Source organism: Cryptococcus neoformans, chromosome 7 (assembly GCF_000149245.1).
Source record: "Cryptococcus neoformans var. grubii H99 chromosome 7, complete sequence".
NCBI classification, from domain to species: domain Eukaryota; kingdom Fungi; phylum Basidiomycota; class Tremellomycetes; order Tremellales; family Cryptococcaceae; genus Cryptococcus; species Cryptococcus neoformans.
Window position 1 is genome coordinate 1132738 of NC_026751.1, and position 21032 is coordinate 1153769.

Sequence of the window (21032 nt, forward strand, 5' to 3'; positions counted from 1 at the left end):
TCCACTTCAGCTCACGCGTCGCGAACGCGAACTGAAGTCCTGTTGGATGTTTGCTGTCGTCGCTGCCTTTTTGCTTTTATTTTTTATTTCAATTCTTTCAAATTCGGGCCATAACCACAGAGCAAATCTACCCAAGGCCAACTCGCACCCATATAAGCATCGGCCTGCAACCCTCTAGCCAATAGCACCATGACAATGGCCTCGTCCCAACTCGAGGATGGGGCCCTTATACCCCCTTCCACGACAGGCGGATTGGTCTTTGATGTTGCCGTCTTTAGGACTTACCTCCAAAGCCTTTTGCCACTTGGTACGTCTTATATCCATAGAACATATGCAGGGGCGTAGTCGCTAACTAAAATTACCCTCCTAGTGATGTCCGCGACGCCGCAAGAATTGGAGGATAGCCTATTTGAAGATCCCAACTTTGACGAAAAAACGGTAAGATTTGCTACTGATGCAAGCTGTCAGGTTGTATATATCACCCGAGAGAGATATCTCGACGTCGATGAAGATGGTAAGCTACCTTCTCCACAAGTACTGGCATTAGATTGACATGGTGTATTGAAAAACAGGCATACCCACCGCACGGATCACATATCGCCTTCACCTCCCTCCCACCCCTCCTCACTCACCCAACACCCTGTCAACCCTCGCATTGATCAAAACCTCTCCCACGATTGACTCTCTTAATCCTCTCGGGACACAGCTCCATTTTCTCCAACTATCCTCTGCTTTTACCGCCCCCACTTTAGTTGAAGATGATGGTACCCCCTCGGGCATGACGACGGCTGTCGCCACTCCAACTGTCAGCGCCAGCGCTCAGGCCACACCGTATGATGGTTTACACAGTCTGGTGCATTGGGGTGTGGCGCCATGGTTCGATTCGTACGTGAGCTCGAAGCAGAGCCTCATTCCCGGACATGGAGCACATGATGGGTTGGGAAAGAAGGGCGGCGAGGCTCAAATGGGTATTCCAGTTACGAAAAAGAAGTTTGCAGAGCTGGAATTGTCATTGTTGCATCTGAAACAGAATGTGGAGATACCAGAGGTGCATTTGTCCGTGCATCCTGCTATTCGTAAAGCTGTCGCGCACGTGAGTAAACTTCTCTTCTTTTTGATAGTTGAAGCCGCAATCTAACTATAGATGTAGTGCAACGCCACAAACCAACGTGTCTCTCCCGACGCTGTTGAGCCTCAATCTCTGCTCTCAGACCCTTCATTTCTCAACAAACTGCAAGCTGACGTCAACTCTTGGATCAAGGAGATTCAAGCTGTCACCAAGCTCAACCGTGACGTCGCGAGTGGGACTGCATCCCAAGAGATCAATTTTTGGATCAGTATGGAGCATGCACTCGAAGGAATCGAACAACAGTTGGGAGGAGAGGAAGTGACTCTTGTGTTGGACGTGTTGAAGCATGCGAAAAGGTTTCATGCGACGGTCAGTTTCATTGCTGATACTGGACTGAAGGAAGCCGCGGATCTTGGTAGGTCGTTATCGTTCTCCGTTAGTATGGGGAGCTTGTTGATGGAAATGCCCAGTTCACAAGCATAACATCTTGATGAAGGACTTTCCTCTGGATGAGCTTTTGGCTGCAACAGACCTTGAAAAGATTCAAGACGCCATCTACCTCATCTTCGCTCATATCAACAAGAAGCTCAAGCTTTCGTAAGTTATTCCGACTTCATTGAGGGTCTTCCAAACTTACCTCTTATTGAAAAGACCTTATCCCATCCGACGAACTCTCCCTCTGGTCGAAGCTATTTCTTCAGACTTCAATGACCAACTTCTCAAAGTGCTCAGCTCGCAACGACTGATGTACATGGACTATACCAAGTTTGAGGAAGTGATGGCAACAGCCGCAGAAGTATTTGGTACTTGGGACGAGAATATGAAAGATTTCACCAACGTTGCTCGTGAAGGTATATATGACGGTCCTTTCCACATTGACGGATATCGAAATTGACAAGTGCTGTAGTATCAAGGAAGAGGGCTGAAAAGTTCATCTCCATCAAGATTAACCCCATTCATGCCAAACTCCAAGAACGCATCACATATCTCCGAGCCTTCCGTCGCTCGCACGAGCAACTCCGAGTTATGACCAGCTCTACTAGATCATTCAGCGGTCTGGGTAACGATGTTCCGTTTGACATCGATATGGAGGAAGAAGTAAGGTTGAGTTACGAGAATGTGAAGAATGTGGATGTGCTGGATGTCTCGCCTGGTACGTTCGGTTCCCGTCCAGCGATGTCAAGGGATGGTGCTGATAAGAGTGTCTAGAGGGTTCAGAGATCTGGTATACTGCCGAAACGGCTTACAATGATCGAGTAGCAAGAATCGAAAATCAGATCATATCGAGGCTGAGGGATAAGCTTGCAACGGCAAGAAACGCCCAAGAAATGTTTAGAGTCTTCTCCAAATTTAACACTCTTTTTGTACGACCCAAGATTCGTGGTGCCATCCAAGAGTATCAGACTCGTCTCATCGAATCTGTCAAGGAAGATATCCATCGTCTTCGCCAAAAGTTCACCGAGAACTATCGAAACTCGCAAGCTTACCACATGTCCCAGATGCGAGACTTCCCGTCTGTGTCCTCTGCCATCATATGGGCACGCCAGATTGAACGTCAGCTTTTGACTTACATGAAACGTGTAGAGGACGTGCTGGGTAAAGGGTGGGAATCGTACGCAGAAGGCCATAAACTTCAAATGGAGAGCGCGTCCTTCCGAGTCAAGCTCGATACTAGGCCGCTTTATGATGCTTGGATCAGCGATATCACCAAGCGAGGCAACCTTACCATCACCGGTCGTCTCTTTGACGTGATCCGCACCCGTGCTACTGCAACAAATGCCCAAGGACAACTCCAGCTGGTCGTGCAATTCGACCCGCAAGTCATTGCCCTTTTCAAAGAAGTTCGATCCCTGATTTGGCTTGGCTTCCCTGTTCCGTTGACTATCAGTCACAAGGCGAAAGATGCAAAGCGTGTTTATCCCCATGCTGTCAGTCTGATGGAAAGCGTGAAGACTTATACGCAGACTTTAGACTTGATCGAGAGGAATCCTGAGGTAGCTATCTTGTTAGCGCGTTACAGATCGCATGCTCTACAGATGATTGAGAGAGGTAAGTTTTTTCAACCCCGTTGTGTAAATAACGAGCAACGAGCTGATGTTATGCAATAGGTATCAAGATGCAATGGGATCATCTTGTCAATGCCTACGAGGGCCACCGCTTCCTTCCTGGCTCTGTCACTGACAGCCGCGAATCTCGTCATTTCCTCTTCGTCCGTGAATTTGCGAGCGTCGTGTCCCTCTTGCAAGACAAAGCAAATGCCCTTATCGAGATCCACACGGATATCAACAGGGTCGTCGAGGAGCTTGCAATCTGCGAATACAATTCCGACACATTTTCATCCTTGCTCGGCCAAATACAGAAGACTATTGATCATCTCAACTTGGAAAATTATAGCAACCTTGATGCTTGGGTGGCAACTCTGAACGAGAAAATTGACAAAGTTTTGAGCGAGAGGCTGATCAACGCCATCGAAATCTGGTGCGCTGAATTTGGTAAGGATGAGGAAGCCGCTGGTGGAGATGTCGCCGTTGCTGGTGGTAATGGGTCAAGAGGTGACATGAACATCGAGCCTCTGGTCCATGAGATCAGGATCAGAAATCAAGTCATCTACCTTGACCCTCCTATCGAGCTGGCCAGGCAGGAATGGTTGGGTCAATTCCAGGATGCTCTGGGTGAGTTTTCAATCTCGCATGTCAAAGTGGAAGAAAGCTGATACCTAGATAGGGGTGATATGTAATCTCTGTAGGATCAGGAGCTCAAGATATGAAATTAGTCTCCAGGCGGAGGAGGCAAGCTTGGAAGAGACTACATATATTGGCTTGGTGCGTCCATTTCTACGAGTAAGGAAAAAGGCTGATGACCCATGTGGCAGCTTACTTCGTTTGCTGATGGCACTCTTGAAAAACCCCTGGCTCTCATCGAAGACAAAGTGCAGACTGTCAGCTCCTATGTCAACAAGTGGCTCCAATTCCAGTCACTTTGGGATCTCGAAGCCGAATACGTTTACAATCGCCTCGGTGACTCTCTTGCCGACTGGGGACAGCTCCTTTCCGACATTCGCCAGACACGCTCGACTTTTGATACCGCCGACACTAAGAAGGACTTCGGCGTATGCGTGATTGATTATGCGAATGCGCAGAGCAAGGTCAACGCCAAGTACGATTCGTGGCAACGTGAATTGCTCGCAAGATATGGTGCCAAGCTCGGCGTAAGCATGAAGGACACGTACAATGCCATCCTCAAGGCCCGTACCGAACTTGAAGGACTTGCCATCGAGGGAAGCTCTACAGCTCGGGCCGTTTCGTTCATCACTTTTGTACAGGACCTTAAGAGGAAGGTACAAAAGTGGGGTCCCGAAATTGAAGAGTTCGATCGAGGACAGAAGACTCTTGAGAGGCAGAGATACTCGTTCCCTGCCGATTGGCTGTATATCGACCAGATTCAGGGCGAATGGGGTGCTTTCTCAGAGATTCTCAAAAGGAAAGATGACTCAATCAAGGAGCAGGTTGCCGGTTTACAATTAAAGATTGTTGCCGAAGACAAGGTTATTGACCAGCGGATTCGGGACTTCATCGCAGAGTGGGAGGAAAACAAACCCCTCCAAGGCAGTATCAAAGCGGAGACTGCTATCAACACACTCAATGTGTTTGAGGGTCGTCTGGCACGACTTCTAGAGGAGTACAACCTTGTCTGTCGAGCGAAGGAGGCACTTGACTTAGAACACGCCAACGATGACCGCCTGCAACCTGTAAATGAAGAACTGAGAGACCTAAAGGCAGTCTGGACCGCGCTGTCGGGCATATGGGGAAGGTTGGCACAATTACGCGAAACGTTGTGGACTGCTGTCCAGGTGCGTTACGTTGACCAGAGTAATGTTTCAAACTAATTAATTTGTGATTACAGCCCCGCAAACTTCGTCAAGAGCTTGACGCTATTCTTTCTTCTACTCGAGACATGCCAAGCCGCATGCGCCAGTATGCTGCATTTGAGTATGTCCAAGATACCATCAAGACGCTCCTCAAATCGAACATCCTCATTGGTGAATTGAAGTCTGAGGCTTTGCGGGAGAGACATTGGTCCAAGTTGTACAAGGCTTTGAGGATGCCGACACAGCAGACGTCTTTGTGAGTGTTTCATCTCTTCGGAGACCCCAAAGTTAACAAAATTTATAGAATGACCCTTGACCAAGTTTACAACCTCGATTTAAAGCGAAATGAGGTCCTAATTAAAGAAGTTGTTGCCCAGGCTCAGGGTGAGATGGCGCTCGAGGAATTCATCAAACAGGTCAAAGAGACTTGGACCTCCTACTCTCTGGATCTGATCAATTATCAGAACAAATGCCGACTAATCCGGTAAGTTCTGTTGAGGTTTCCCAAGACTTTCCTGCGGATAATTGATGCGTGATACAGAAGCTGGGACGATCTTTTCAACAAATGCGGTGAGCATCTCAACTCTCTGACAGCCATGCGTATGTCTCCGTATTACAGAATATTTGAAGAAGATGCTGCCTCTTGGGAGGACAAACTCAACCGTATTCATGTCTTATTTGATGTATGGATTGACGTCCAGCGTCAATGGGTCTATCTCGAAGGAATCTTTTCCGGTAGTGCCGACATCAAACACCTTCTACCTGTGGAAAGTACTCGTTTTCAGAACATCAACTCCGAGTTCTTGATAGTTATGAAGCGGGTCAACAAATCGCCCTTTGTTCTTGACGTCCTGAACATCCCGGGTATTCAGAAGAACCTCGAGCGGTTGGCGGATCTTCTCACCAAGATCCAGAAGGCCTTGGGTGAATACTTGGAGAAAGAGCGTTCATCATTTCCGCGGTTTTACTTCGTTGGTGATGAGGATCTGCTCGAGATTATCGGTAACAGCAAAGACACTCGTCGAATCATGAAACACCTCAAGAAAATGTTTGCTGGTATATCGACCTTGCAAATGGACGAAGAAGAGACGCAATTGCTTGGGTTCTCGTCTCGAGAAGGTGAAGAAGTGTACTTCCGCACTCCAATCGTCCTAAAGGATTTCCCCAAAATCAACGACTGGCTCGCCAAAGTGGAATCCGAGATGCGCATTTCTCTCGCATATCTCCTCTCTCAAGCCGTAACTGAGTTGAATGGCTTTTTCAAGGTTGATACAAGTCTCTCACTGGACGATTTGCTTGCTTGGACCGGTTCATATCCTGCACAATTGGTTGTATTGGCGGTTCAAGTCGCTTGGACTAATCTTGTTGAGTCTTCGATTGCTACGGCTGGCCTCACTAGCGTGCTTGCCCTTGTGTCCCAGACACTTGATTTGCTGGCGGATACTGTCTTGCAAGATATTGCTGTTTTGCAAAGGAGGAAGTGTGAGCATCTTATAACCGAGTTGGTCCATCAACGAGACGTCATCCGATCTCTTATCACTTCCGGTACAAGGAGCACGACTACCTTTGACTGGCTTTACCACATGCGCTTCTATCTGAACGAGAGTGTCTCTGACCCTCTCCTCAAACTCGAAATCCGTATGGCTGATGCTGTTTTCCCTTACGGTTATGAATACTTGGGAATCCCAGACCGACTTGTTCAAACTCCTCTTACCGACCGATGTTACCTTACTTTGACTCAAGCCCTTGGTAATCAATTTGGTGGATCGCCTTTTGGTCCGGCTGGGACTGGGAAAACCGAGTCCGTCAAATCGCTTGGTGTTCAGTTGGGTCGCTTTGTGTTAGTGTTTTGCTGTGACGAAACGTTCGATTTCCAAGCCATGGGCCGCATCTTTATTGGTCTTTGTCAAGTGGGTGCATGGGGATGTTTCGATGAGTTCAACAGGCTTGAAGAGAGGATTTTGTCAGCCGTATCACAGCAGGTCCAGAGCATTCAACAAGGCCTTGCTCACGTTGCATCGAACCCTGATGCAGAGGTTGAGTTGGTGGGGAAGAAACTCAAGATCAATTCCCGAACTGGCATTTTCATCACGATGAATCCCGGCTATGCTGGTCGATCAAATCTTCCTGATAACCTCAAGAAACTCTTCCGAAGTATGGCTATGACCCGACCTGACCAGGAGTTGATCGCACAAGTTCTCTTATTTTCAAAGGGTTTCCGAACTGCAGAAGTTCTGGCTTCCAAAGTAGTGCCCTTCTTCAATCTCTGCGCGGAGCAGCTCTCTGACCAACCGCACTATGACTTTGGCTTACGTGCTCTCAAATCAGTTCTGGCCAGTGCAGGTATTTTGAAACGGGATAGACATCTTGCGCTCGAGCAGGGTGACGGGATAGATTCGGGAACGGACGGTTTCGTAGAGCAACAAATCATGATCCAAAGTGTGACGGAAACGATCGTGCCGAAGCTTGTTGCAGATGATGTACCTTTGCTCAAAGCGTAAGTGCAATCTTCTCTCCATTAATATGCGGCGCTGACCACTTCCTCTGTTCTCTAGTCTGCTTGAGGATGTCTTCCCAGGTATAGAGTATGTTCCTGTCAATCTCGATGCACTCAAGGCCAAGCTTGACGAGGTATGCAAAGAAAGGCACCTTATTGCAAAAGAATCATGGCTCGAAAAGGTTGTTCAGCTGTACCAAATCCAAAATATCTCTCATGGTCTTATGATGGTTGGGCCTTCAGGCTCTGGTAAAACGCAGGCCTGGCAAGTACTTCTGGCGGCTCTTGAGCGATTGGATGGTATCGAAGGGGCTTCTTATGTGATAGACCCTAAAGCCATTGACAAAGAGGCTTTGTATGGTACTCTCGATGCGACAACAAGGGAATGGAACGATGGTCTTTTCACTCATATCCTAAGGAAGATTGTGGATAACGTTCGAGGAGAGACAGCGAAGAGACATTGGATTATATTTGACGGCGATGTTGACCCGGAATGGGTTGAAAACCTTAATAGGTATGTATCAATTATTGAGTCAAGACTTCACCGCGCTGATCAATATCTAGTGTTCTCGATGACAACAAGCTCTTGACTCTCCCAAACGGTGAAAGGCTCAACCTGCCTCCTAATGTCCGCATCATGTTTGAGGTAGAGCACCTCCGTTATGCCACACTTGCAACTGTCAGTCGATGTGGCATGATTTGGTTCAGCGAAGATGTCATAGACACCTCCATGATTTACAATCATCATCTTGATATGATTGCTGTGCTTCCTATCGGAACGGATGAAGACGAAACATTAGACTACGCAACGGGTGTTGACTCAGATACAGTCGCAAGCCGACATCTCGAAGTTCAACGACAAATAGTGGACATGCTCAAACCTCACTTCCAACAAGAAGGTCTTGTCAACAAGGCGTTAGAATACGCGGCGAAATCAGAGCACATCATGGAATTCACTTCGGCTCGAGCCCTGAACACCCTCTTCTCCTTGCTCAAAGCTACCATTCGTCACGTTCTGGAGTATAACACTTGCCACTCAGACTTTCCGCTTTCTACTGAGAAAGTTGAAGCCTATGTTTTGCGTCGTCTTTTGCTTAACATCATTTGGGCGTTCGTTGGTGATGCTAAACTCGATATAAGGGCCGAAATGGGCAAGCAGTTAGTGCTGGAATCAGGCATAGAAACGCCTCCTCTTGGTCCTGGCGCTTCTCTCATCGACTATGATGTCGATGTTTCGTCGGCTGACTGGGTTGCTTGGCAGTCTCGTGTGCCCACTATTGAGGTGGAGACGCATGCTATCACCTCAGCAGATGTCGTCATCCCTACTATCGACACTGTGCGCCATGAGGAGGTCTTATACAGCTGGTTGGCCGAACATAAACCCCTCATTCTCTGTGGTCCTCCTGGTTCCGGTAAAACCATGACTTTATTCAGTGCTCTGCGAAAGCTCCCAGATCTTGAAGTTGTCGGCTTGAACTTTTCTAGTGCCACTACTCCTGAGCTTATCCTCAAGACTTTCGAGCAGTACTGCGAGTACCGAAAGACACCCAACGGCGTTATCCTTGCTCCTACTCAAATTGGCCGCTGGCTTGTTGTCTTCTGCGATGAGATCAACTTGCCAGCCACTGACAAATATGGTACCCAGAGGGTCATCTCTTTCCTTCGTCAGCTGATGGAATGTAATGGCTTCTGGAGGACTTCGGATCTATCCTGGGTTAAGATGGAACGAATTCAATTCGTCGGTGCCTGTAACCCGCCTACCGACCCTGGTCGAGTGCCTCTCAATCACCGGTTCATGCGTCACGCACCTGTTGTCATGGTTGATTATCCCGGTGAAGTTTCACTCAAGCAAATTTATGGCACCTTTAACCGGGCCCTCCTCAAAGTCATTCCCATCCTCCGAGGGCACTCGGACGCCCTCACGGATGCCATGGTATCCTTCTATCTTGCTTCTCAGAAGCGTTTCACCGCCGATATTCAGGCCCATTATATCTACAGTCCTCGAGAACTTACACGATGGAGCCGAGGTATTTACGAAGCTATCAAGCCTTTGGAGACACTTTCTGTTGAGGGTTTATTACGAGTGTGGGCTCATGAAGCGCTACGATTGTTCCAGGACCGACTGGTCGCGGAAGAGGAGAAACAATGGACCGATGACCTCATTGACGCCACGGTCTCTGAGTACTTCCCAAGTGTTGACGTGTCAGATGCACTTGCCCGCCCCATCCTCTTCTCCAACTGGACATCAAGGAACTACATTCCAGTAAACCGCGAACAGTTACGAGAGTATACAAAGGCAAGACTAAAGGTGTTCTACGAAGAAGAATTGGATGTGCAATTAGTGTTGTTCAATGATGTCCTGGATCACGTTTTGAGGATTGATCGTGTATTTAGACAGATTCAAGGCCATCTGTTGCTTATCGGTGTCAGTGGCGGAGGCAAAGTAAGTACGACATGACGATTTGCAATCAAAACTAATTGATCTTTGCCTTTAAGACGACCCTGTCTCGCTTCGTTGCGTGGATGAATGGGCTCAGTATCTACCAAATCAAGGTATCCAATAAGTATACCGGAGCGGACTTCGATGAAGATCTTCGAACTGTTCTTCGACGAGCCGGTTGCAAGGGCGAGAAGATCTGTTTCATCATGGATGAATCCAACGTCTTGGACTCCGGCTTTCTTGAGCGTATGAATACACTCTTGGCAAATGCCGAGGTCCCAGGTCTTTTTGAAGGAGACGAGTATGCCGCGCTCATGACAGCTTGTAAGGAAGGGTCGCAGCGAGATGGCCTCATGCTTGACTCTCATGAAGAACTTTACCGCTGGTTCACCCAACAAGTTGCTCGAAATCTGCACGTTGTTTTTACCATGAATCCTCCCGCCAACGGCTTAGCGTCTCGAGCTGCAACATCCCCTGCTCTTTTCAACCGTTGTGTACTCGACTGGTTTGGTGACTGGTCTGACCAAGCCCTCTACCAGGTTGGCCTCGAGTTCACTCAGACTCTCGATCTTGATATGGCATCCTACGTACCCGGCGCATCCTTCCCAACCATTTATCGGGATCTTCCAGTCCCACCATCTCATCGACAGGCCGTTGTCAACGCTATGGTGTACGTGCATCAGTCGATGCAAAGCTTGACGACGAAGCTGGCCAAGAGACAAGGGAAGTACAACCATGTCACACCTAGACATTTCCTCGATTTGTACGTTTTGCTGTTCTGTTATTGACATACGCATCTTGCTGATAACATACGTAGTATCAACCATTATGTCAGGTTATTCAATGAGAAGAAGGAAGATCTTGAAGAGCAACAGCGGCACCTCAACGTTGGTCTGGATAAACTACGAGAGACTGTCAGTCAAGTTGAAGAATTGCGTCACAGCCTTGCCGCCAAGAGTTCTCAGCTCGAAGAGAAGAATGATGAAGCGAATCAAAAGCTCAAGCAAATGGTGACAGATCAGCAGGAAGCGGAGGCCAAGAAAGCTGCATCGATAGATATTCAGGCAGCGCTCGAACGTCAAGACGAATTCATTCGTCAAAGGCAGGAAGTTGTCAAGGAAGATCTGGCTCTGGCCGAGCCCGCGGTTCTTGAGGCGTTGGCTGCTGTCGGCAATATCAAAAAACAACATTTATCTGAAGTTCGATCCATGGCCAACCCTCCTGAGGCTGTTAAGATGGCAATGGAATCTGCTTGTACTGTTTTGGGCCATCAAATCGACAGTTGGAGGACAGTACAAGGCATCATCCGTCGAGAGGACTTCATCTCGAGTATCCAGAATTTTGATACAAAGAAGATGTCCAAGACTGTGCGGGATCGCATGAACCGAGACTACATCTCCAAACCAACATTTAATTTTGAGACGGTCAACCGGGCAAGTCGAGCTTGTGGCCCCTTAGTTCAATGGGTCATCGCGCAAGTGCGTTACTCTGAGATTCTTGAGAAGGTCGCTCCCCTCAGACAAGAAGTGGCCTCGCTCGAGAAACAAGCCGACGCCACAAAGCAACAGGTTCAAGTTGCCATGGACACCATTGCGGAACTTGAATCCAGTATCGACAGGTACAAGGAGGAATATGCCTTGCTTATCAGCGAGACTCAATCCATCAAAAGCGAGATGGATCGGGTTCAGACTAAGGTAGATAGGAGTATGACGCTGTTGCAGAGTTTGTCTTCTGAACAGGAGCGTTGGGATACTGGCAGCAAGACTTTCGAGACGGAAATGGGGACAATTGTTGGAGACGTCATGGTGTCTGCTGCATTCCTCGCATACAGCGGCTTCTTTGGCCAGCATTACCGTGACTTGATGAAGAGGGAGTGGATGGATCATCTGTCAGAAGCAGGTATCAGCTACAAGCATGATCTTGCTTTGTCAGAATTTTTATCCACCGCTGATGAGCGACTTGGCTGGCAGGCCAATGCTCTTCCCGCCGATAATCTTTGTATCGAGAATGCTGTCATGCTCAAGCGATACAACCGTTACCCTCTCATTGTTGACCCCACTGGCCAGGCTACGGCATTCCTCCAAAACGAGTACCGTGACCGCAAAATCACCATCACTAGCTTCCTTGATGAATCCTTCCTTAAAAAACTCGAAAGTGCTTTGCGTTTTGGTAACCCACTTCTTATCCAAGATGTTGAGAACTTGGATCCCATTCTTAACTCGGTCCTCAACCGCGAGCTTCGTCGTACTGGCGGACGAGTCCTCATTCGTATTGGCAACCAAGACATCGACTTCTCTCCTGCATTTACCATGTTCCTGTCGACTCGGGATCCTTCTGTCGAGTTCTCTCCGGATATCTGCAGTCGTGTGACATTCGTCAACTTTACTATGACTAGGAGTAGTTTGCAGACACAGGCTCTCGACAAGGTTCTCAAAGCAGAACGTCCCAAAGTCGATCAAAAACGCACTGATCTGATGAAGCTACAGGGAGAGTTCAGATTGCGACTCAACCACCTTGAAAGGTCACTCTTGCAAGCACTTAATGAGTCTACTGGAAGCATCCTGGATGATGACAAAGTCATCGGGACTCTTGAAGTGCTCAAAAAGGAGGCAGCGGAAATCACTCGAAAGGTGGAAGACACAGAGATTGTCATGCGAGAAGTAGAAGCTGTTACAGAAGAATATCAACCTCTTGCTCAAGCCTGCAGCGGCATTTACTTCACTTTGGAACAATTAGCGTCCATCAATCACTTCTATCAATTCTCGCTTGACTATTTCCTTGAGATTTTCGATTACGTTCTCTTGCGCAACCCGCGTCTCAAGGGTGTTTCCGATATGGAAACACGCAAATCGATCCTTCTGCAAGACATTTTCCTCACAGCTTTCCAGCGCACTTCCCGATCGCTCTTGCACACTGATTATCTTGTGTTGTCCGTAACTCTGGCGAAGCTGAGGTTGCGAGGTGAAGAGGGGGCGAAGGTGTTACAAGAGTTGGATGCTGTATTAGACGTACCTTCTGGAGGCATGGCGAGAGATTTGAAACTAACAATGGAGCAGAAGAAGAGTTTAGACGGAATTTTGGATGGGGAGATGAGCAAGGTAAGTTAGAAAGCACATAATGGGAGAGGGAGATGCTAATAAGACTATAGGTGCTTGAACAGGATTTGATTAATAATGAAGGGAGATGGAGATTATTCATGGCGGCGACACAGCCGGAGAAGGATGTACCATGGCCCTGGAGTGAGGGTAACGGTAAGATCAATCTCATGCGCAATCTTATTGGCATTGCTCTAACAAATCCACCAGCCTTGTTCACGGCCGCAAGGCGAATGCTTGTAATCAAGATCTTCCGTCCTGACAGACTTCTTCAATCAATGACAATATTCGCTGATCTTGCTTTCGACATCGACCTTGCAGTTCAGGCGGATTATGACGTTCAAGCTGTTGTTACTGAACAAGTTGGGCCCACTCACCCTGTTGCTTTCGTCTCGGTACCCGGTTACGATGCCAGCTACCGTGTCGAAAACCTTTGCCGATCAATGGGGGTCAACTGTACATCTGTCGCGTTGGGTTCTGCGGAAGGTTTCACTCTTGCAGACCAAGCAATTGCAGAGGCAGCAAGAACAGGCTCATGGGTGCTACTCAAAAATGTACACCTCGCTCCTGGCTGGCTAGCTCAACTGGAAAAGAGACTACACAGTCTTTCACCCAACCACAACTTCCGCCTTTTCTTGACTATGGAGACCAATCCTGTCATTCCTGTCAACATCCTTCGACAATCACGAATCATTATGAACGAGCCAGCTCCCGGCGTGAGGGCAAACTTGCTCGATACTCTCCGTGGCATCCCTCAAAGTCTCTCCTCTTCTGGACCTGCTGAACGGCCTCGACTCTTTTTCCTCCTTGCGTGGTTCCATTCCGTCGTGCAAGAGCGTCTGCGCTACCTTCCTCTTGGTTGGAGCAAGAGTTACGAGTTCAACGACTCTGATTTTGACGCTGCACTCAATACTATCAATTCCTGGATTACGGCTCTTGCCAAGGGTAAGGCTAACGTCGATCCTGTTCAGATCCCTTGGGTCGCCATTCGAACTCTCATCAAGCAAGCTGTATATGGAGGAAGGGTCGACTCTGATTACGACCAGAGGGTGGTGGACGCGTTTGTTGACAAGATATTCACTCCCAGGGCGTATGACCCAGACTTCAAGCTCGTGGAACTCGACGAAGGGCAGCCAGGTCTGTCAATTCCTGAAGGGACTCAAATGAGCCACTTCATTGAGTGGGCCCATGGATTGCCGGAAAGAGAACCTCCCTCATGGTTAAGTTTGCCTCCGACCGCTGAGGGCGTCGTCGCTGCTGCGGAAGGTAAGTCAAAGAAGTGTCGGTTTAGATTAATCTGTGACTGATATGCAACACAGGTGATGCTACTATGGTCAAATTGAGGAAGATGCGAACCACTGAGGATGACGAAGATGACGGCGATCCAGTCTCCGGAGCGTCTCTTGGACGTCCCGCATGGATGACAGCATTGAAGAGTCATGCTGATGTATGGTTGTCTGCTCTACCTGAGGTACGTTCGTTTCTATAAGCTCATCACCATAAACTAATAATCCTTACGGCCAGGCCTTGTCGTCTACTCCACATGAGCCCTCTCATGCCCATTCGCCTTTGTCTCGATTCTTTGTCCGTGAAGCTTCTACTGGCTCTAAGCTCCTCAAGCGCATCCGACATGACCTCTTTGACCTTATCCAGGTTTGCCTCGGTAACCTAAAGCAGACCAACGAGTTGCGCGCTCTCATGTCCGACCTCAACAGGGGTACTGTCCCTGCTCATTGGTGCAAATTCAAGATGCCCCGCGGAACGGCAGTCAGCCAGTATATCAACAATCTTGCTGCTAGATTGGCGCAGCTTGAGCGATTGGCTAACGGTGCAGTAGAAGCACAACAGGGGGTGTGGCTGGGAGGGTTGTTCCAACCAGAGGCTTATATCACCGCTACAAGGCAGGCGGTTGCTCATGATAGAGGATGGTCGTTGGAGCAGCTGGTTCTGGGCATGGATATTTCGCAAACAGGTGGTCAAGACGCGTTCGCTGTTCAAGGTAAGTTACCCTTTATTATGCCGTTCTCGAGTTCGACACTGACCTGCATCATTCTAGGCCTCACTTTACAGGGTGCCTCATGGGCTTGTGGTCGCTTGCAGCTTAACGAAGGCCAATCCATCCTTCTGCCACCATCTCAACTCACTTGGAGACGACACGATGAGGCTCCCCAGACAAGCGGTACTACCATGGTGAACCTCCCAGTGTACCTCAATGGCGACAGGAGTGATGTGCTTTTTAGTGTGGATCTGGAGGCGGACGAAGGTGATGACGTGATCGCTCAGAGAGGTGTATGTTTGACTGCCGCGTAGTAAATCTAGAAGAGGGACAGGAGAATGTTTGGAGATTTGTGTAGTGTACGGCATAGGTAGGCATAAGTAGGCCAAATTTAGTTAACGACACTTAATGAGATAAGCCGACATGTACGATATCTGTATGCTCAGATCCCTTTAATCTACGCTGTCTACCGCTCGTGAAATTACCCTTCAACGCAGACGGTGGAAGAAGCCTCGTATACGAAGGACGGTTGCTACAACTGATTATTGCTATGCATTTGGCTTGTGTCGAGCCTTTTACCAACATGCGCTCATTGAAATTGCAAAATAAAGGATACAGATCCTTCTCAACAACCCTTTTCATATCTTCTTCTTTACCAGAAACCGCCCAAGGCCTGCAAATCACTAGCGACGGTAACAGCATCCGTACCGATCTGTCGCATCATCTCCTTTTGCCTTCCTATCGGTTGGAGAGCGAATTGGTTGAGAAGTTGACCATCCAGGATACCTTTCGACAAGGGGCGTGGTAAGAGGTCATTACGAACAGTTCTGTCGGCAGGGGTAAGCACAAGCAGCTCATGTATATGGCACGCGAAATCATACCTGAAGGCTCGAGGGTTGAGGCCCGCAACATGCTGGGCATTCCTGACCAGTTGATCAGATACGAGCTGTAACCGCTTGAACCTCGCATCCTTGACAGATACGACAGTTGTCAATGCTCCATCGGCCGTGGCTTTGGGAAAACGTTAGCATCCAGCGTTATGTACGCTGAAAGGCACGACCTACCGTAGATGATCTGTGTCTGCGGTGCAAATTCTTCCTCTGCAGTCTTCCTCCTAGCAATCACCTTGGATACTGTGGCGGCAGATCCAGCATGATACTCAGTTTTCAGCATCAAACGTTCACCATTCAGCGAGTCGGGGTCTTAGATATGTCAGCGGCTGGTTCCAAACGATGTTCGTTCATACTCACCAGTGGGATCGAAGTCAAGCATTCTCATGTCACCATTCCTATCGCTGGAGATAAAGGTCACCTGGCCATCATGTACGAGGAAGTCTGCAGTCACAACCGAGACGTGTTGCAAATCTTTACTGATAGTTGTGAACTTGTAGGGATCTTCTTGAAGTGAAACAAACCAAAAACTCTTGCAAAGGTCGCCAATGAGCATAAAGTTCTTAAACACTTTGACAGTGGTAGCGTATAATTGGATATCGAGGAAAGCGAGGCCCATGAGCTGAGCGTCGTAGTCGAGGCCTTTTACGTAGAGCTGGGCAATTTGGAGTGTCAGCTCAATTGAACAGAAGAACGTTTTGTTGCTCACCTTTGGACCATTGGTGTTCAATAAATACCCGTTAATGTGATTTACAGCATTCACAGGATGTCTCGCGGGGTCTTTTGTCCTTTTGACCAATTTCCACCCTGGTACACTACCAGGACCTCCCCCTCCTTGCGGCCCGACAGTCTGAAGAATCTCAAATATATATGTCTATAACACGTTATCAGCCAATCATTCATCTATTATACTACCGACAGGGGTCAACTTACGTTCCCTCTCGTAGCCCGATCTTCACCAAAATTGAAACCGGTTCCCACGGCAATAAAGTCCCTATAGCCACCCGGCGCACCAGGCGATTCCAAGTTCACACTCTCCATACTCATGACTTCTTCATTTTGGTCAAACTCATAACCATCAATAACTCTCCAAGGATCAGAACCTTGCGAGAAAAGTTCAAGAGTTGATCGTTGGTTAGTCGGGGGAATGAGGTCAGGACCTGTAATTCCGTCAGGCAAGACCTTGATTTGAGGTTGAAAACCTCAACTTACCATCTGGCCCCAACTGGATTTCTCCCTCTTCATCATACGCCTGGAATGGTACCTCAATGGAAGCAGCTCCGACGTAATGAGCAGATGTTGGATCGAATGTTATATTGGTATAAGCTCGCTCCATTTGGTACCGATCACAAGGGATAGCAAAATCGGTGTTGAGTGTGGGAGGTAAGTAACAGATGAAGGAACCCTAGAAGACAGTGTCAGCCAAAAAAAGAAGAGATTTATGAAAAGATCTGACTTACATCTTCTATTCTAATGAAGTATTCTCCCTTCCCGCCCAGATGAGTCGTTTTGCCAAACGCCATCGCCGCTTGTTTCAACGCAAACGCCCTCAGAGGATGAGCCTCACTCGAGATAATCCAATGCGGCTTCTCTCCAGTAATGAACGCTCCGGTCAAACCCTCAATGTTGTTGAAGGGGACGATGGTGTAAGGTAGTCGAGCGTTACCATTGGTGGTACCGACACCGCCCGAGATGGGAAGAAGTTGAGTGTGAACTTTACGGAATCGAACTGCGAGCGAACGACGAGAATGGGATGATGCATCGACAGTGAAGCGCGGTTGAGCTTCGTAGGCGTTTAATCGACCTGAGTGGTGAAGAGCCTAGCACATCCATTGGTGTCAGTTTTTCAAACAGTTTCGAGGTCTAGAGAACACAACTTACGAGCAAGTGCTGCCTGACAGTTCCCTTTCCAATGGGGCAGAACACCATCTGTATAATCTCATCCTCTTCTTCACCCTCTTCCCTTTTCTCACCAAGTACGTAGCCAGGATTCTCGCCCAAATCATCCGTGAAACTCGGTGCAGACGATCCCAAACCCTCACTCTGCAAAACAATATGCAGATCGGGCAATGACCGTATCTGCAACTCCCCACTCCTCGTCACAAGCGCAAGCCATTGAGTGCCATGTGAAGAATTGATTGCAGTCTCCATGCTAGGTGCTTCTGTGGTGATGGCAGGTTCTTGTTCTTGTAATCGCTTGATCTGCTCAGGGGTGAGTTGGGTTTGGCGAGTGGAACGCGCGGTGGTGCCATTCGTGCCGTTGGTGATATAAGGTTTACTTTCAGAGTCAGTATGGTGGGAAGCGGACTCCGACGACTGGGATTTGGAAGGCTCGAAAGTACGGTAGACTCCGGTAGTATCTGTAAAGATCTCAACTGCCTGACAAACGGGAGATTCCTAACGTTCATCATCAGCGCTATAGCCAAAACAGAACTTGAATGGAAGACGACTTACTCCTTCCGAAACGATAGGAGCTTCACCAACCGTTCTTGCAACAGTATCACCGACAAAGAAAGTGACGCTATCGTCCGCTCGGCGGATGATCACGAACGGATCAGAGATACTGGCATTTACAATTTTGGGACCATCACCACGAGGGCAGACGGTTTGAATAATTTTACCATCTACCGGACGGTCAGCGATGGGTGACCAAAGCAAAGGAAACGACTCACTATTATCCAAGAGAACGACTTCTAGGGGCGAAACATGCAGGATGCATGATCGCTGGAAGAATGGTGCTGCTGACAAGGTCTTGCCGTCAAGCCGACCAATTTGCTGGGGCGTAGGCTTAGAGGATAATGCAAAAACCTATGAGACTATTAAGCCTTGCACTCGTCTAACGCGTGCGATTCAAATTGTGTCAAACATACTCTGGTAGCATTTCCTTCGCTGCTCAACAACATTGTCGCCCTCTCCGCTTCGGGGATATCCTTGAACTTTTGCCCTGTTTGCCTGTCGATAGGGAGAAACCAGACACCATCGGCATTGAGCAGCTCGTTGAATCGGCGGCGCTTCGTTATAGGGATACCTCGCTGTCAACTTGTGTGAGCCAGAACTCTACATTGGCACTTGTGTTGGAGAAAAGAGGAGACTCACACGGAAGACGTTGAAAGTTGAATTGCGAGATCCACCACTGACGGCTACCAATTGGGGATACGTGCGTAACTGTACATAAGATCAGTCCCGCTACCCCTTCTAATCGATTCCACAAGGACAAGCTCACTCCTTGATCGGAAGCAGCGATACCAAACTCAATATCCATAATCTTCCCAACACCTGTCAAGATGTCATAAGGAGAAAGAGTGATTGCAGCGGGACCGAACTGTTCTTGGGCCTTTTCGTCAAGTGCAGCGTCATTAATATCACCATACAGATCTTTTTTTCTCCTTATCAGCAATGGTACGCAGTGGACATGGGGGTTACTCACCTTCATCCCAGTCTACTTCCATCTCATCCTTCTTCTTCTCTGCCCTTTCTACCACTTGCCTGACAACATTGACTTTGGCTAACCATGAATCACCCTCCGCAGAACCGACAAACACGGCTCCATCACCCGCCACGGTCAAATCTGACGGGGGGGGAACGACACACCCCTTATCCAGCACTTCAATCACCCCGACCGCTCTTCCTTCCATGCTAAACCTCACTTGATGAACGGCACCATTCTGAAGGACGAGCAGCATGTCATGAGGAGTGACAAAGACACACCGAGATCCTTCGAGGGTAAGTTTCTGGGACACAGAAGCCGTTGAGCATTTGAGGGATGTAATTCGTGACCACCAGGCATTGACGCAGGCGGCAGCTACTCGACCGCCTTGATCGACATGCACAATACCGGTGCTAGTCACAATGACAATACCGCCCAGTTCTGAAGGACATGCGACGAGGTACAGACTGTCGCTAGGGAGCCCAGAGACAGAAGTGAGGAGGGGATAAGAAGTGCCGGAAGAAAGATCAAAGGTACGAATCTCCAAGCAAAATGTATCTTTGACGGTTTGTAGTCTACCTGACCAAGTGTGCATGGGTGAAAAGAGGAGTGCGATAGTGGGAGAGTGGAAGCCAGGAAGGAAGAGGAGATCTTGAATGTTCTTGATGGTTGTGGACACATCTGAAAGAGAGAGAACAAATGAGGGTGAGTACGGTGCATCACTATAGCAATATCAGTTCTGCTTTGGGATGGAAAAAACACATGCAAACTCACCGAGAGAAACCTTCTGATAATGGGTCTAATTCTGACTGCTCCTGGATCAAAGGCAAAACCGCCAATGAGTCTTCGGGAAGAGTGAGGACAGCCAATCTCCATAACGGGTCTGTCCTGAGCAGTGGGACATAGCTCTGCAAATCACCAGTGTTCATTTGAGAGCATCGCTCGTACGTATGCAAAGACACTGTTGCGATATCCCCTCTTGACCATTCCAAAAGTGCCATCTGATAGTGAAGTCAGCAATAAATCTCGCCGTCCAGACAAGAACCTTTTTTACCTTTGCGTCCTTGAACGACACAATCAATCTGTCTAAACCGTCGATAGTACTCTCGAGCGTTCTCGTAGCTGCCAAACCGGTTACCGTGCCATTGAGCTCATGTTGCGTCAAGAGATGCAGCCGGCGAGTCGTTTGATATTTTAACGGAGCTCGCTGTGACAGGATTTACGATGAGCAATATATTCCATATAAAACAAGATGCATGCGACCCACTTCTGCATGACCGTCGTCAAAGAATCCGTCGCCGACTTCTTCCATCTGCACATCCTTCTCGCCCTCAGCTACATCTTCCTCCAGTTTGGCTTTTTCTATTATTGGGACACTCTCTTCCCGTATTTCAAACACTCTCAATACTTCTGCTCCAGCGACGACAAGGTTGCCGATGACCTTGACATCGGGGGTATCGAGCACTGCGGGCGGTTTTGGGAGAGGGTAGATGGTCGACGGGGTGAAGTGTGGGAGGAAGAGGGAGTGGTGTATGGAGGACGAGGGGAGAAGGGTCTGGTGGAGAGCGTGCATGGCGATGGTATTCTCCTGTGTAGGAGTTGTGAGTATTCGTAGAGCGTCGCCGGAACCGCAATGTATATAGACTGCAATTGTCAACGAAGAACATTTCCAGAACAACAAACTCACCCTCGCGCCTAACTTCTCTGCTTCACCAGACGTCGCGGGCCTATTAAGGTGTCGAGGTTGAGT

General features: G+C 48.5%; 2 protein-coding genes; one reads left to right on the plus strand and one right to left on the minus strand.

Annotated features, from left to right (window-relative positions):
* Nucleotides 1-80: 80 nt before the first annotated feature.
* Nucleotides 81-15437, plus strand: CNAG_05894 (dynein heavy chain 1, cytosolic). XM_012195223.1 has 23 exons: nucleotides 81-307; nucleotides 371-514; nucleotides 573-1093; nucleotides 1151-1484; nucleotides 1540-1666; nucleotides 1721-1920; nucleotides 1977-2222; nucleotides 2279-3118; nucleotides 3178-3741; nucleotides 3794-3891; nucleotides 3942-4919; nucleotides 4973-5193; nucleotides 5242-5421; nucleotides 5479-7434; nucleotides 7493-7948; nucleotides 7999-9877; nucleotides 9931-10637; nucleotides 10692-12972; nucleotides 13023-13125; nucleotides 13180-14235; nucleotides 14289-14440; nucleotides 14494-14968; nucleotides 15026-15437. The coding sequence occupies exons 1-23, from the start codon at nucleotides 190-192 to the stop codon at nucleotides 15277-15279; spliced, it is 13890 nt and encodes a 4629-aa protein (XP_012050613.1). The 5' UTR covers nucleotides 81-189; the 3' UTR covers nucleotides 15280-15437.
* Nucleotides 15436-21026, minus strand: CNAG_05895 (protein CFT1). XM_012195224.1 has 19 exons: nucleotides 20970-21026; nucleotides 20550-20926; nucleotides 20337-20489; nucleotides 20057-20283; nucleotides 19283-20004; nucleotides 19079-19230; nucleotides 18952-19020; nucleotides 18726-18887; nucleotides 18528-18663; nucleotides 18310-18479; nucleotides 17737-18252; nucleotides 17316-17675; nucleotides 17068-17260; nucleotides 16789-17015; nucleotides 16565-16729; nucleotides 16216-16510; nucleotides 16030-16167; nucleotides 15847-15976; nucleotides 15436-15792 (listed from the first exon to the last, which is right to left on the minus strand). The coding sequence occupies exons 2-19, from the start codon at nucleotides 20853-20855 to the stop codon at nucleotides 15618-15620; spliced, it is 4296 nt and encodes a 1431-aa protein (XP_012050614.1). The 5' UTR covers nucleotides 20856-20926; nucleotides 20970-21026; the 3' UTR covers nucleotides 15436-15617.
* Between the last annotated feature and the right edge of the window lie 6 nt (nucleotides 21027-21032).

Excerpts from the sequence above, each read along its gene's own strand:
- CNAG_05894 (XM_012195223.1), top strand. The coding sequence starts at position 190 with ATGACAATGGCCTCGTCCCAACTCGAGGATGGGGCCCTTATACCCCCT. Across the intron at positions 12,973-13,022 it reads TGGATGGGGAGATGAGCAAG|GTGCTTGAACAGGATTTGAT; the intron begins GTAAGTTAGAAA and ends ATAAGACTATAG. Across the intron at positions 14,236-14,288 it reads CGTCGTCGCTGCTGCGGAAG|GTGATGCTACTATGGTCAAA; the intron begins GTAAGTCAAAGA and ends TATGCAACACAG.
- CNAG_05895 (XM_012195224.1), bottom strand. The coding sequence starts at position 20,855 with ATGCACGCTCTCCACCAGACCCTTCTCCCCTCGTCCTCCATACACCAC. Across the intron at positions 18,480-18,527 it reads AGTCGTTCTCTTGGATAATA|ATGGTAAAATTATTCAAACC; the intron begins GTGAGTCGTTTC and ends ACCGTCCGGTAG. Across the intron at positions 15,793-15,846 it reads CTCAACCCTCGAGCCTTCAG|AACTGTTCGTAATGACCTCT; the intron begins GTATGATTTCGC and ends CCCTGCCGACAG.